The sequence below is a fragment of the Mobula birostris genome, chromosome 2 (assembly GCF_030028105.1).
Source record: "Mobula birostris isolate sMobBir1 chromosome 2, sMobBir1.hap1, whole genome shotgun sequence".
In the NCBI taxonomy this organism is placed as follows: Eukaryota; Metazoa; Chordata; class Chondrichthyes; order Myliobatiformes; family Myliobatidae; genus Mobula; species Mobula birostris.
This window is the reverse complement of record NC_092371.1, coordinates 208,282,527-208,297,523: the sequence shown is the minus strand read 5'-3', so window position 1 is coordinate 208,297,523 and position 14,997 is coordinate 208,282,527. Positions and strand designations below refer to the sequence as shown.

The 14,997-nt window shown below is 36.3% G+C and overlaps 1 protein-coding gene across 6 annotated transcripts in view; it reads left to right on the top strand.

The window, feature by feature from the left end:
* Positions 1-14,997, top strand: part of agbl5 (AGBL carboxypeptidase 5) — a 153,612-nt gene that overhangs the window by 11,426 nt on the left and 127,189 nt on the right. For 5 of the 6 annotated variants that reach the window (XM_072251352.1, XM_072251350.1, XM_072251353.1 and 2 more), the window contains exons 2-3: positions 11,884-12,183; positions 13,976-14,147. In XM_072251352.1, coding sequence (XP_072107453.1) covers positions 11,963-12,183; positions 13,976-14,147 — 393 coding nt within the window. In that variant the 5' untranslated portion in view covers positions 11,884-11,962. Of the gene's footprint in view, positions 1-11,883; positions 12,184-13,975; positions 14,148-14,997 lie in introns of those variants that run through there. The other variant, XM_072251354.1, reaches the window with a different exon arrangement.

The following is a 14,997-nucleotide window of genomic DNA, read 5'->3' as shown; positions in this document are numbered from 1 at the left end:
AGCTCTCCAGTCTGCCTCATCTGAGCACTGCTGTGACACTTTCCTTGATGGGTAATGTAATGCCACCCTCTCTCCTTAATATCTGCTTCCATCATGTCTAAAACAACAGAGCTCTTGACCATTGAGCTGTCAGTCCTGCCACCCACCCCTGCAACTAAATGTGACCAATGGCCACAATGTCCATGCTGTAAGGTCATCTGCCTACATACATTATTCCTTGCATTGAAATAAACACAATTCAAAACTTTAGTCCCACCATCATTAACCTCTTTGCATGTAGGCTTAACATGTACTTTTCCCACAGCCACTCCACTAGCTGATCTGGCATTCTGGTCCCCATTTCCTTGCAACTCTAGTTCAAAAACCACCTGAGCAGCAGTAGCAAATTTTCCTCCAGGTTCTTTGTCCTGGAGATCAGGAAGGAAGCTACAGGAGCCTCAAGACCCACACCATCAGATTTAGAAGCAGTTATCACCCTTCAGCCATCAGGCTCATGAACCAAAGGGGATTACTCAACTCACATCACTGAACTGTTCGCACAACCTATGGAATCACTTTCAAGGACTTGTCCTCTCATGTTCTTGATATTTATTGCTTATTTAATAATTATTTTTCTTTCTATTTGTATTTGCACTGTTTGTCTTTTGCTTACTGGTTGGTTGTTTTGTTGGATGCATTCTTCCATTGATTCTGTTGTGTTTCTTGTATTTACTGTGAATGCCTGGAAGAAAATGAATCTCAGGGTTGTATATCTTGACATGTGTGCTTTGATAATGTACTTTGAACACATAGAAGTCCTGCATGATAGTAGACCAATGTCCTTTTATCTTTTTCAATTTTTTTATTAGTTTCATAATAAACATAACATGGTAATAGGACAAAGTTATTGGGAATACATTGTTATAATTAGCCTAAGTAATTATAAAGCCAGTTGACACTTAAATGATAAAACTCCCAATCATATAGGATACAGATGAACAATATAAAACAAAGAAAAATATCCAAAAAAAATCATGAAAAAGGAAAAAAAAAATTATAAGCCCCCCCCCCCAAAAAAACTAATCTAAACAGAATTAATCAAGTAAACTAAAAAAAAAAGACATGGGCTGTTATGTAACATCATTTAAAAAAAAGAAAAAACCTTAGTGTCGACGACTCCGTTCCTCTCAACCAATATTACAAAGAAATAAAATAAGTTTGGAAAAGGTCAAATTACGTCATATGAAAATGTTGAATAAATGGCTTCCAGGTCTTTTCGAATTTAATAGAGGGATCATAAACAACACTTCTAATTTTCTCCAAATTTAAACTCAGCATAGTCTGAGAGAACCAATGAAATATGGTAGGAGGATTAATCTCTTTCCAATTCAGCAAAATGGATCTTTTAGCCATTAATGTAAGAAATGCAATCATCCGACGAGCTGAAGAGGTTAAATGATTTGATTCTATCATTGGTAACCCAAAAATAGCAGTAATTGGGTGAGTTTGTAAGTCAATATTCAAAACAGTTGAGATAATATCAAAAATATCTTTCCAATATTTTTTCAACAAAGGACATGACTGAAACATATGAGTTAAAGAAGTTATCTCGGAATGACATCTATCACATATAGGATTTATGTAAGAGTAGGGGGAGAAGATGGCGCGATGGCAGCGCGCGCGGCCACTTCGGTGATGATATCTGTTATCTGTCAAGTAGAGGACCATGCACAATTCTAATTTGATGGAGACAGACGTGAGAGCACAGAGGAACATCTGGAAAACTTCTGGAATGCCCGCTTCGCTGCCGCTGCTACTGTGTGTTAACCGGAATCTCCCGAGCTGAAGGCCCCGAAATCCTCGGCTTTGCGTGTTTCAGCGGCTGGGGAGAGGTCGAAGGTGCTCGGCAGAGGATGGCGCTCGGGAGGCTGTATCGGAGCTCGAAGTTTTTGGACGAATGGGCTCAGTGTCGGCTGTGGTTGGCTGCTTCCAAGGTATCGGCAAGTTGACGGTGCCTGGAGGTTTATGGCAGGGAGTTTCCCCCTTTTGCCGCCTGCTGTCGGGGACTTGGGAGTCGATCGACTTGGGACTTTGAGACTTTTTTTTTACTGTGCCCATGGTCTGTTCTTCATCAAATTGTGGTATTGCTTTGCACTGCTGTAACTATATGTTATGTAGTTCTGAAAGTGTTAGTCTTTGGTCTGTCCTGTTTTCTGTGATATCACTCCGGAGAAACATTGTATCATTTCTTAATGCATGTATGCATTTCTAAATGACAATAAAAGAGGTCTGAGTGTTCTCATAATCTAATCTAATGAGATAATTTATCTTTAGACATATGAGCCCTGTGCACTTCTTTAAATTGTATCAACGCATGTTTAGCACATATAGAGGATGAATTAACTAATTGAAAATTTTTTTCCCATTTTTCAATAGGTACAGTGATCTTAAGTTCTCTTTCCCAATCAGTCTTAATTTTATTAGATACATCAGGACATAAATTCATAATTGTATTATAAATAATTGCTACAACACCTTTCTGAAAAAGATTTAAATCTAAAATGTTTTCCAAAATATCCATTGGATATAAATTTGGAAAATTAGGAGAAACAGTATTTAAAAAGTTTCTAACCTGTAGATATCTAAAAAAGTGAGATCTAGGCAAATTATATTTATTAGATAGTTGTTCGAAGGACATAAAACAATTATCCAAAAATAAATCTCGAAATCATACTATACCTTTGATTTTTCCAATCTAAATAAGCTTGATCCATAGTGGAAGGTCGAAAAAAGAAATTAGATATAATAGGACTTGCTAAAATAAATTGGTTCAACCCAAAAAAGTTTTGAAATTGAAACCATATACGTAAAGTATGTTTAACTATTGGGTTATTCATTTGTTTATACAATTTAGAAAGAATAAAAGGAAGCAAAGTCCCTAAAACAGAACCCAGTGAAAACGCTTGTAAAGAATTACATTCAAGATTTACCCAATGTGGACTTGAAATTATATCCAAGTCCCATAACCAAAATTTTAAATATTGAATGTTAATTGCCCAATAGTAAAATCTAAGATACGGGAGTGCTAACCCTCCCCTCTTTTTTAGATTTCTGTAAGTGTCTTTTACCTAACCTAGGGTTTTTGTTCTGCCATATAGATGAGGAAATTTTTGAATCAACATTATCAAAAAAGGATTTTGGAATAAAAATTTGTACTGTTTGAAGTACATATAAAAATTTAGGCAAAATAATCATCTTGATAGCATTGATCTGACCAATCAGTGACAAAGAGATTGGTGACCATTTAGTAAACAAAAGTTTAATCTGATCAATTAAGGGTTAAAAATTAGCTTTAAATAAATCTTATATGCTTTTTCATGATTTTAACCCCTAAATATGTAGAAAGGTCAGTAACCAATTTAACTAGTAGACATCCATAAATAGGAACCTGCTTATTTAGGGGAAATAGTTCGCACTTATTCAGGTTCAATTTATAACCAGAAAAATTATTAAATTGAGCCAACAAAGATAAAATAACGGGAATTGATTTCCCTGGATTAGAGATATATAATAACAAATCATCTGCATATAATTATAATTTATGTATTTCATTTCCACGGGTAATACCAAAAATGTTAGGCGAGTCTCGGATGGCAATTGCTAAAGGTTCAAGGGCAATATCAAATAATAATGGACTAAGAGGGCATCCTTGCCTAGTACCCCGAGATAGACGAAAAAAGGCAGATCTTTGATTATTAGTACAAACCGAAGCTAAAGGGGCATGATATAACAATTTAATCCAAGATATAAATATCGGACTAAAATTAAATTTCTCGAACACACTAAATAAATATGGCCATTCAACTCTATGCTTTCTCAGCATCTAATGAAGTAATACATTCCGGAGTGTTAAATGAAGGAGTATAAACAATATTCATTAACTCCTGATATTAAAAGATGAATAACGGTTTTTAATAAATCCTGTTTGGTCCACAGAGATAATTTGAGGTAATACCTTCTCTAAACTAGTTGCTAAAATCTTTGAAAAAATTTTTGAATCTACGTTCAAAAGAGATATCGGTCTATATGATGCACAATCAGTAGGATCTTTATTCTTTTTAAGAATTAAAAGAAATAGAAGCTTCATAGAACGATTCTGGTAATCTGATTGCTTCTTTGAATATTCTAGACAACCAAGGAGAGAGAATAGAGGAAAAAGACTTAAAAAAAAATTCAGGTGTAAAACCATCAGGACAAGGTGCTTTACCGGAATTCATTGAGAAGATTACAGCTGTTATTTCTTCCTCTGTAATAGGAGTTTCTAATGTTAAACAATCTTCGGGTGATAATTTCAGAAAATTCAATTTTTTAGAAAGTCATGCATGATGTTAAAATCATGAGGGAAGTCAGAATGATATAAGGAGATATAAAATTCTTGAAAAGTTTTGTTTATCTCGTCATGATCAACTGTCAAAGTATGATCATGTTTACGGATCTTAATAATTTGACGTTTAACCGAAGTGGTTTTCAGTTGATTAGCTAATAATTTACCCGATTTATCACTATGAATATAAAACTCACTCCTAGTTTTCATTAATTGATTTTTGATCGAGGATGTTAATAATAAACTATGTTCCATTTGGAGTTCAACTCTGAGTTCAACTCTCTATTTATAAAGCTCCTTGCTAGGAGCAATAGAATATTTTTTTTATCAATTTCTTTAATTTTATCAACCAACAAAAGTATTTCATTCTTAATACGTTTTTTCAAACCAACAGAATAGGAAATAATCTGTCCGCGGATATAAGCTTTAAAAGCGTCCCATACTGTTCTGTTGGAAATTTCTTCCGTAATATTAGTTGAAAAGAAGAAATCAATCTGTTCCTCCATAAACTTAACAAAGTCCAAGTCTTGAAGCAAATTAGAATTAAATCGCCATTGTCTATTAGTAGAAGTAGTATCCATTAACTTAATAGAAAGTTTCATTGGAGCATGATCCGAAATGGCGATAATGTCATAATTGCAATCAATTACAAGTGGAATTAAACGAGAGTCAATAAAAAAGTAGTCAGTTTGAGAATAAGAATGATAAACGTGAGAAGAATGAAAACTCTTTGTCCTTTGGGTGTAGAAATCTCTAAATTTCTGAAATCCCAGAATCAGTCATAAAAGATTTGATAAGAGTAGCCGACTTATTCGGTAGAGCCAGACTACATATGGATCTACCCAACATGTTTTTTAAGCATAAGTTAAAATCACCACCCATTATCAACATATACTCGTTTAAGTTAGGAAAGGAAGTGAATAGGTGCTTAAAAAATTCAGGATAATCCACATTTGGAGCATAAACGTTAACCATAGCAACTTTTTTATTAAAAAGTAACCCAGTAATTAACAAAAATCTACCACTAGGATCTGAGATAATGTCTTGATGAGTAAATGTAATTGAGGAATCTATAAAAATTGAAACTCCTATGACTTTGGCTTGGGAATTTGAGTGCTATTGTTCTTTCTTCCAAAACTTAAAGAAGCATTGATTATCCTCTTTCCTTACATGAGTTTCTTGTGCAAAAATACTGTGAGCATTCAGTCTTTGGAATACTTTGAAAATCTTTTTCCGTTTTATTGGATGGTTTAGACCATTTGTATTCCAAGAGACGAACTTAATAATGTGAGCCATAATTTAATGTTAACCCTTTGGTATATAAAGAGTTAACCATAATGTAAACTCATGAGATCGGAAGAGGAATAAATATTCAGAGCAGAACCGGAAATCACGACACTGCAGACATCTTTGTAGTACTAAATCAGCCCAATAAAAAAAATTAATAAAAAAGAAAAAAGAGACTCCCCCCACCCTCCATCCCTGAAGTCCCCGAACTAAGCCAGAGAAGGCTGAAAAAAGAACTAACTAACACTAAATTTAACCCCATTTCTGCAGGAGGCAACTCCAAAAATATATGTTATAAAGAAAACCCCCCAAAATCTGATAAAATAAAAAAAATTAAATACTGTACTATAATAATCTACATATGATTTCTAAAATACATGAGGGGAAAAAAAAGTTAGCGCCAATACATATAATTACTCAATTACAAACAAAAGTAATTAGAAATGTTGCTTCAAAAAAGAGGAATTATGGGAAGAAGAAACCTAAGAAAATGGCGTACACAGAAAGAACAAAGGAAATTACGCGAAAAGGGAAACAAACCACCATTTTAATTATACAAAATCAAAAATAAAGAAAATGTTCCTCTATATAGTCAAAATTTATCATCAAATCATTGTTGACAATGTCAGAAATCAAATAGTTAAAAATTTACTAGTTAAAAGTAAAATCACTCGCAAGAGAAAAAAAAACTTTAGATGAGTTATGAAAAAATACCTACGGTACTAACCACAGATGAAAATCTTGAACTTATAAAAGACCTTCTTCATACGATAATTGAAGGTTTATTATTTTTTTAAAAAAACACCTGAAAAAAGAGGCGATGCTGAAAGCGCGAAACATTAATTAAAGGATGGTGTCCATATCAGATGGGTAGTGCTCATGCACAAGACTTTGAGCAGCACTTGTGGAATGGAAGACATGATGAGATCTGTCGGAAAGAGAAATTCTTAAATGTGCAGGGTACAATAAGGCCGGTTTGAGATTTTTTTGATAGCATTCCGACATCAGAGGTTTAAAAGCCAGTCGCTCTTTCATCACTTCTGGACTGTAGGCCTCAACCAAACGGAATGAATGTTGTCAATATTAATCATACCTTGCCGGCGGGCAATAGGGATAAGTTGTTCTTTAATGCTAACATAATGGAAACGGAGAATAATTGGCCTCGGTCTAGATTTGGTGGATACCGATTTTGGACACGGTATATGGTGGGCGTGGTCGAGCAATAGCTTCATCGTAATCTCATAAGATAGCTCCGTTTGCTTAGGATCGCCTTTTCTTTTTCCTCCGTTCCCTTCGGAATCTTTCCCATCTTTTGTTTTGGATCTTGTACTCATTTCTTCAGACTTCAGTTACAGTTCGAGTAAAGAGCAGTAAAATAAAATAAATCTTCTAGTGTACGTAAAAATTGGTTAAGTAAGGGAGATCATAGGTTAAAAAAAAAACAATGTGAATGGAGCAAAGCCAAAGACAACCTCACTCCATGAGCGCTCCCTGCAGAATTCGTCAATGTCCTATTCTATTAACATGATAGTTTGCTGTAGTTTTTGTATACAGGTTTCCCCCGCCATCCGAAGTTAGAGCGTTCCTATGAAATGGTTCGTAAGTCAGAATGTCGTAAAGTGAAGAAGCAATTACCATTAATTTATATGGGAAAAATTTATGAGCGTTCGCAGACCAAAAAAAACCTACCAAGTCATGCCAAATAACACATAAAACCTAAAATAACAGTAACATATAGTAAAAGCAGGAATGATATGATAAATACACAGCCTATATAAAGTAGAAATACTTTTCTATAATCATTGCCACACTGTTCTCTGTAGTGAAAATCTCACGCAAGCGCTCTAGGCAGAAGCACTCTCTCCAGTAACCTTTAAGCTATGAAACTGCCAAATCATATCAAATAACACACAAAAATACATAGCCTGTATAAAGTAGAAATAATGTAGACCATAAGACAAAGGAGCAGAAGTCGGCCATTCGGCCCATTGAGTCTGCTCCGCCATTTTATCATGAGCTGATCCATTCTCCCATTTTGTCCCCCCCCCCCCCCACTATAAACTTTGATGCCCTGGCTACTCAGACACCTATCAATCTCTGCCTTAAATACACCCAATGACTTGGCCTCCACTGCCGCCCGTGGCAACAAATTCCATAGATTCACCATCGTCTGGCAAAAAAAATTTCTTCGTATCTCTGTTCTGAATGGGTGCCCTTCAATCCTTAAGTCATGCCCTCTTGTACTAGACTCCTCCATCATGGGAAACAGCTTTGCCACATCCACTCTGTCCATACCTTTCAACATTCGAAATGTTTCTATGAGGTCCCCCCTCATTCTTCTAAACTCCAAGGAATACAGTCCAACAGTGAACAAATGTTCCTCATATGTTAACCCTCTCATTCCCGGAATCATTCTCATGAATCTTCTCTGTACCCTCTCCAACGTCAGCACATCCTTTCTTAAATAAGGAGCCCAAAACTGCCCACAGTACTCCAAGTGAGGTCTTACCACCGCCTTATAGAGCCTCAACATCACATCCTTGCTCCTATATTCTATTCCTCTAGAAATGAATGCCAACATTGCATTTGCCTTCCTCACCACCGACTCAACCTGGAGGTTAACCTGAAGGGTATCCTGCACGAGGACTCCCAAGTCCCGTTGCATCTCAGAACTTTGAATTCTCTCCCCATTTAAATAATAGTCTGCCCGTTTATTTCTTCTGCTAAAGTGCATAACCATACACTTTCCAACATTGTATTTCATTTGCCACTTCTTTGTCCATTCTTCCAATCTATCCAAGTCTCTCTGTAGACTCTGTTTCCTCAGCACTGCCGGCCCCTCCACCTATCTTTGTATCATCAGCAAACTTAGCCACAAAGCCATCTATTCCATAATCCAAATCGTTGATGTACAATGTAAAAAGAAGCGGCCCCAATACAGACCACTGGTAACCGGCAGCCAACCAGAATAGGATCCCTTTATTTCCACTCTGTGTTTCCTGCCAATCAGCCAACGCCCTATCCACGTATGTAACTTCCCGTAATTCCATGTGCGTCCCGGCTACCGCGGCAATGTATCGGTCTGGGAATTGGGGTGGTGGGACACTGGGTTGTCATCTCATCATTGTCTGTTTCCATCAGGGCAGGCAGGTCATCTTCTTCTCTGTCTACCTGCCTCGATGTGGAAGGTCGAGGTTCGTCGTCTGCTGTGGCTGGTGTGGAAGGCTTGAAAAACGACAGTATGCTTGACTGCTTAGCCTCGCGTATTTTTTTTATCATCTCATGCAGTTGCTTCACGTTCAATTCCTGGACCACTTCACTTTCAGTCCATTCGCTACTGCATTTGGTTTCGATTTTTATCCTTTCCTCTTCTAATTGCATCAGCTCTTCATCTATCAGTTCTTGGTCATGGAATGCCAAAACCTCTTCAACATCATCTTTGTCAACTTCTACAAGACCAACTCACTTTGTCCTTGCTTCATTCACCACGATCTGAACGCTTAATTATGTCTAGTTTTACACTAAGTGTAACACCCTTTTGAGCTCTTTTAGGCTTTTCCGATACCTTAGAACTCATCTTGCTAATGGCTGCTCACAAGCACGTGTTTAAGCAAAGCCGGCTCGAATGCAGTTCTGGGGGAGGAACTTGATTGCTCGGGGCGCGCGCTGCCTTTTTTCGTGCGCTCCCTTTTTTCGTAACAGTGAAAACTCCTTCCGTTAGCGAAAACAGGTAACTAGGTCTTTCGTAACAGCGGGGTTTTGTAAAGCGAACATTCGAAAAGCGGGGAACACCTGTATTGTGTAAACCTCTGTTCTGGAATCTCTAAATTATGACCATACCTGTTGATTGATACATTTTAATCTCAATGGAAGGTTTGCTTTATGATGGACAAACATTTGTTAATTTGCACTCCCATATCCTTCAAAAAATATGTATTTGAATGATCAGATAATGATCTAGATAGCTGAGGAAGTATAGTTTTTTTCTATTGATTTCAAATAGAATAATGCATTTTGAATGTGAGTTGGTGGAACTAGAATCTTGCATATGAAATTGGTACAGTCTACACCTGCTTGAAATATTGAGTTCTGGAGTATGGAACAACTTAAACTTACATGATTACATCTGTTAATCGATCCATTTGCAAAAACATAATTGACAAGCCATCTCACGAGAAAGCATAAATAATGCTTTTAAGGAATTGATGTATAATAAAACTGGCATTCAGAAGAAGGCGTTAAGCAGTTCCTATTTCATACTGCTCTGAAAAATTCCAAAAGCCATGTCTCTCTGATTTTGGCATCATATTAATCTCACTCATAACTTAAAGCATGTCTGGAGTTCTAAATCTTTACATCCATTTCCTAAAATATCTGCACCTGTCCCTTATTTAAAATGCTCTTTATAGCTTCCTGTTTAACCAAGATTTTATTCACCTGCCCTAAAAATCATCTTTTGGTCAAATTTTCTTTGATAATACTTTTGTGAGATGAGTTATACTTTACTGGAGTAAATGTACTTTTTATTTGAAGTTTTATTTATGTTTGAGGTATTCTACTTGGATGTAGAAAGGAAAGATAGGTTTTTTTTTAACACTGACATTTTTGTGAACATTTGAGAAACAACCTTGGGTATTATGTTATTTTGACTGTTTTGCTTTTAACTAAGTGAAAGGCATTAGTAAACTAGGGTATTACTGCATATTTCATAAGTTGGATAATAGATTGAGGTGTTAATGGGAATATTGTATGTGCCTTAATTGCATTTATAATTGTCAGAGAGTGGCTTGATAACTAATTTTCTGACAGTAGTTTGGGGGTCCATTTACGATGGAGAAGTGGCACATTCAAGAAAATGTCATGGCTGAGGTGATGTGTATTGCTCAAATACAATGTGCTGAGTGTTTTATTAAATTGCACAGCTTTATTTAGTCATTGCTGAGTCTATAGTGCCATCATTGAAATGTTCCCACAACCCCATGACTTGCTTTCAAGGACTCTTCATCTCATGTTCTCGACATTTATTGCTTATTTACTTTTATTATTTTTTTTCTGTTTGTATTTGCAATTTGTTTACTTTTGCACACTGGTTGAACACCCAAGATGGTGTGGTCGTTCATATGGTTATTAATGTAGAGATTTATTGAGTATACCCACAAGAAAATGGATCTCAGGGTTGTATATAGTGACATATATGTGCTTTGATAATAAATTTACTTAAAACTTTAGTTTAAAAAAATGTGTCTTTGCCCATGAATGGAAGAGCCTACAAAAAGATGACAAGTAGTGGATACAGCCCAGTCCATCATTGGTAAAGCTCTCCCCACCACTGAGCACATCTGTATGGAGTGCAGTCACAGGAAAGCAGCATCCATCATCAAGGATCCCCACAACCCTATCCATGCTCTCTTTTCCCTGCTGCCATCAGGAAGGTACAGGAGCCTCAAGACTCACACCACCAAGTTTAGGAGCAATTATTACCCTTCAGCCATCAGGCTCTTGAACCAGAGGGGATAACTTCATTCACCCCATTACTGAACTGTTCCCAAAACCTGTGGACGCAATTTCAAGGACGTTTCATCTCATGTTCTCGATATCTATCTCTTTTTCCTTTTGTATTTGCACAGTTTTTTGTCTTTTGCATATTGGTTGGGGGCAGTCTTTCATTAATTCTATTGTTTCTTGTATTTAATGTGAATGTCTGCAAGAAAATGAATCTCAGGGTTGTATTCGGTGACGTACATGCATTTTGAACTTTATCTTGATCACTCCCTGACGGCCTTCTCCTTGCCTTTTCTTCCCACTACCATAGTGACAGTATTCAGGACTATTGCTGAGAAACTGTCAAACTTCCCATAAATTATGATTTGAATTATATTATTCCTTTTAGGATAGAAGTTGTACATTAATAGATTGTACATTAATGATCTACTAGTATGCATGGATTTGGCAAGTATGGAATATTGTCACCTAACTTGGAAACCATGCTTAAGAGGATCTAAAACAATCTGCTGGAAAAACTCACTGGGTTGAGCAGCATCTATAGTAGGAAAGGAATTGTTGATGCTTCAAGTGGAAACCTTGCAAATCAAATCTTCGAATACAAATCAAAATTTCAGTTTCAATTTGATTTTGAAAAATCTAGATGTTTAATTTTATAGAGTTCTCTCCATTTACTTTTATTTTAATATAACTTGATCCAATTAGTAATAGTTGTTTCTTTTTTCATCTAGATCTTCAAGGCACAACTCTCCACTCAGCAGGACATAAAAGCATGTCATATGTATTGAAACGCTCTCTCTTGCCACAAAAATGGAAATTCGTTGTGGTGGCTTGCTTTTCAGTTCTATGTTTGATTCCGGAAATATTGCTCAAGTTGAAAAAGTGGAACGTTCTGAAGGAGCAGAAGATTCAGCTCCCGGCAATAATGGAACCTCTGGGAATCTTGGGAATGCCTTATCCACTCCAGATTGTGAATTTAATGTGTGGACCAAACCCGATTGTGCAGGGACTGAGTTTGAAAATAGCAATAGGTAATTCTGCATGTTCCTTCTGCCACCAGATTAAAATTTTATTTTAATCTCAAGATTTCCAAATGTTTCAATGTACGATAGATTTCAGTTAATTGGGACACATCGGGACCAGTACATTTTGGCTCAATTAATCAGCTGCTCCAATTAGCCTAATGTTCATGGAAATTGTTAAAAAGATGTAAAAAAAAGATAAAACTGGGTAACAAATTATGCAATTTTAGAACAAATTAGAACACTGCGAATACTACTACAATACTATAAAGCTGTTTTAGCTCCTTATAGATACCAATGGAGGAATCAAGCTAGTTCTATTCTTTTGACTGTAAATAACCATATAACCATATAACAATTACAGCACGGAAACAGGCCATCTCGGCCCTTTTAGTCTGTGCTGAACTCTTACTCTCACCTAAGTCCCACCGACCTGCACTCAGTCCATAACCCATTCCTTTCCTGTCCATGTATCTATCCAATTTAGCTTTAACCTGCCTCAAAATAAATGGTTTAAGCTTTAAACCAGCATGGTTCTTGTTCGCTAAAATATTGAGTAAATAATTTAATAATGGTGTGGTGAGAAGAATCACTTCCACTGACCATTCTTCGAGTTAAACAAACTCATTTATTTTGATTGACAGTATATTTGCAAATGGGAGCAGGTGATTCATACTTTGCCACTGATTGTATTGAGTTTGGTATGTTGTAGATAACAACATTTTCACCCAATGTACAGACATTCCATTATCACATAGAGCCAATCAGATGAAAGTCAACATATGATCAGTCATAGTTGATAATGCAGTCATTGTGCTTTGTAGGCCCTGCTTCCACCAGAAACTTACTGTGAAAATAGAATGTGCTGTATCAAGAACAGACTGACTGTCTCTACTTCTGCATTCCTCATAAGTGACCTTAGTGGTCTTTGATGCTTTACTTGTAGATAGGGTTGATACAATCTCAATTCTGAATACTGACTGACACAGAAATAATTCCCTCTGCTGCTTATTATTGCATTCCATTGTACCCAACTGTCGCCACATCTTTCAGTCATCTCTGGTTCACCACCCCACCGAACCTATTTTTATCTGTTGTTCTGCTTGTTTTCCTAAAGCCCTCACACAGGGAAGCTGTTACTGGGAGATTTATGTCATCGTTCAAAGCAGATCTCCTCCTCAACGTTTTATACCCTTTAAACCTGAAGACAACTGTGATGATAAACTAGAGTTTCAGTAGTTATAATCACATACCTAGGTTTAACATTCTGAGTGTAGACAGGTAACTTTGAATAGTACATCCTAACCAGCAGAATCCCTTTGAAAATTCAAATACTGGTCGCTGGTCTGAAAGCTTCTGAGCACAAGTTCCAGACACCGAAAATATTCCTGCAGAAGGATGGCTCCCTGAATGTACAACCAACCAGAATATAATTAACAGTACAGACCATCCTGAAATTTGCATTAAATGGACAATATTAATTAATGGGCAATAAAGATAACATGTACGTCGTCTTCTCTGTCTTTATGCATACAGAAATTAGAAATTAGCCCTCTTTGTTACTTACCTTTATATCTATTATTATTCCTTTTATTCAAAAAACCTCTAAAATAATCTTAATTAATTATGGATTTGTGGCATTTCCAAAGAAAAACAAACTCTTATGTTTGAGGACGTTTCCTATTCCGTAATATTCATTGGAGATATTTTATGTAGAAGTTTGCTACTTTATTTTTTAAATGTGCAAAAGCTTGAAGTTATGTTGTATGTTAATTCTCATTTTTGCCTTGATTATATTTAGGTCCTGGTTTTATTTCAGTGTGAAGGGGGGAATTCCGAGTAAAGTCATAAAAATCAACATTATGAATATGAACAAACAAAGCAAATTGTACTCCCAAGGAATGGCACCATTTGTTAGGACCTTGCCTGGAAGACCACGTTGGGAACGTGTGCGAGATAGACCAACGTATGAGGTATGGGAACTGAAATTAGAAATATTGCATGGATTTGTTTTTAAGCCAAGAGTAGACTTGAAAAGTGTGATTAAAGGTCAAATGACTGAATTCTTTAATTTTTCCGGTAAATTGAACCACGTAAAGAGATTCTACTTGAATAACCATGTTCAAAAGGCACATAAGAAATAGGAGCAATTTTGCCCCATTTGCCTATCGTGTTTGCACTGACAAGTACTCATGGCTTATTTTTCTTAAACCTCATACTTCTACGTTGTTCCTATAAACCTTAACCTCCACCCTTTACCAATCAAGAATCTTATCAGCCTCTGGCTTACATACATCCATTGACTTAGACTCCACAGCCTTCCATAATTGCAAGAAAAAATTTGTGAACTTTTTACAGTTATGTTTTTCTGTATTAATTACTCATAAAATGTGGTCTATTCTTCATCTAAGTCACAATAATGGACAAACACAATCTGCCTTAACTAATAACACACTAACAATTTTACTACTTCTCGTCAATACTGAGTACATAATTTAAACAACCGCAGTCTAGGTGCAAAAAGGTATGTGAACCTCTGGGGTAAAGCCTTGTACAAAAGGTATTTGGAGTCAGGTGCTCCAATCAATGAGATGAGATTGGAGGTGTGGGTTATAGAAGTGCCCTGCCCTTAAAAAAAAAAAGACACGCAAAGTCAGGTTACTGACGAGCCTGCTCTTCTCAAGAAAGATATGTTTATGTCCACCATGCCTCAATCAAAACAACTTTCAATGGACCCTACAAGGAGAATTGTAGAGATGTATGAAACTGGAAAGGCTTCAAAAGCATTTCTAAAGATCTGAGAGTTAATCAGTAAGAGAAATT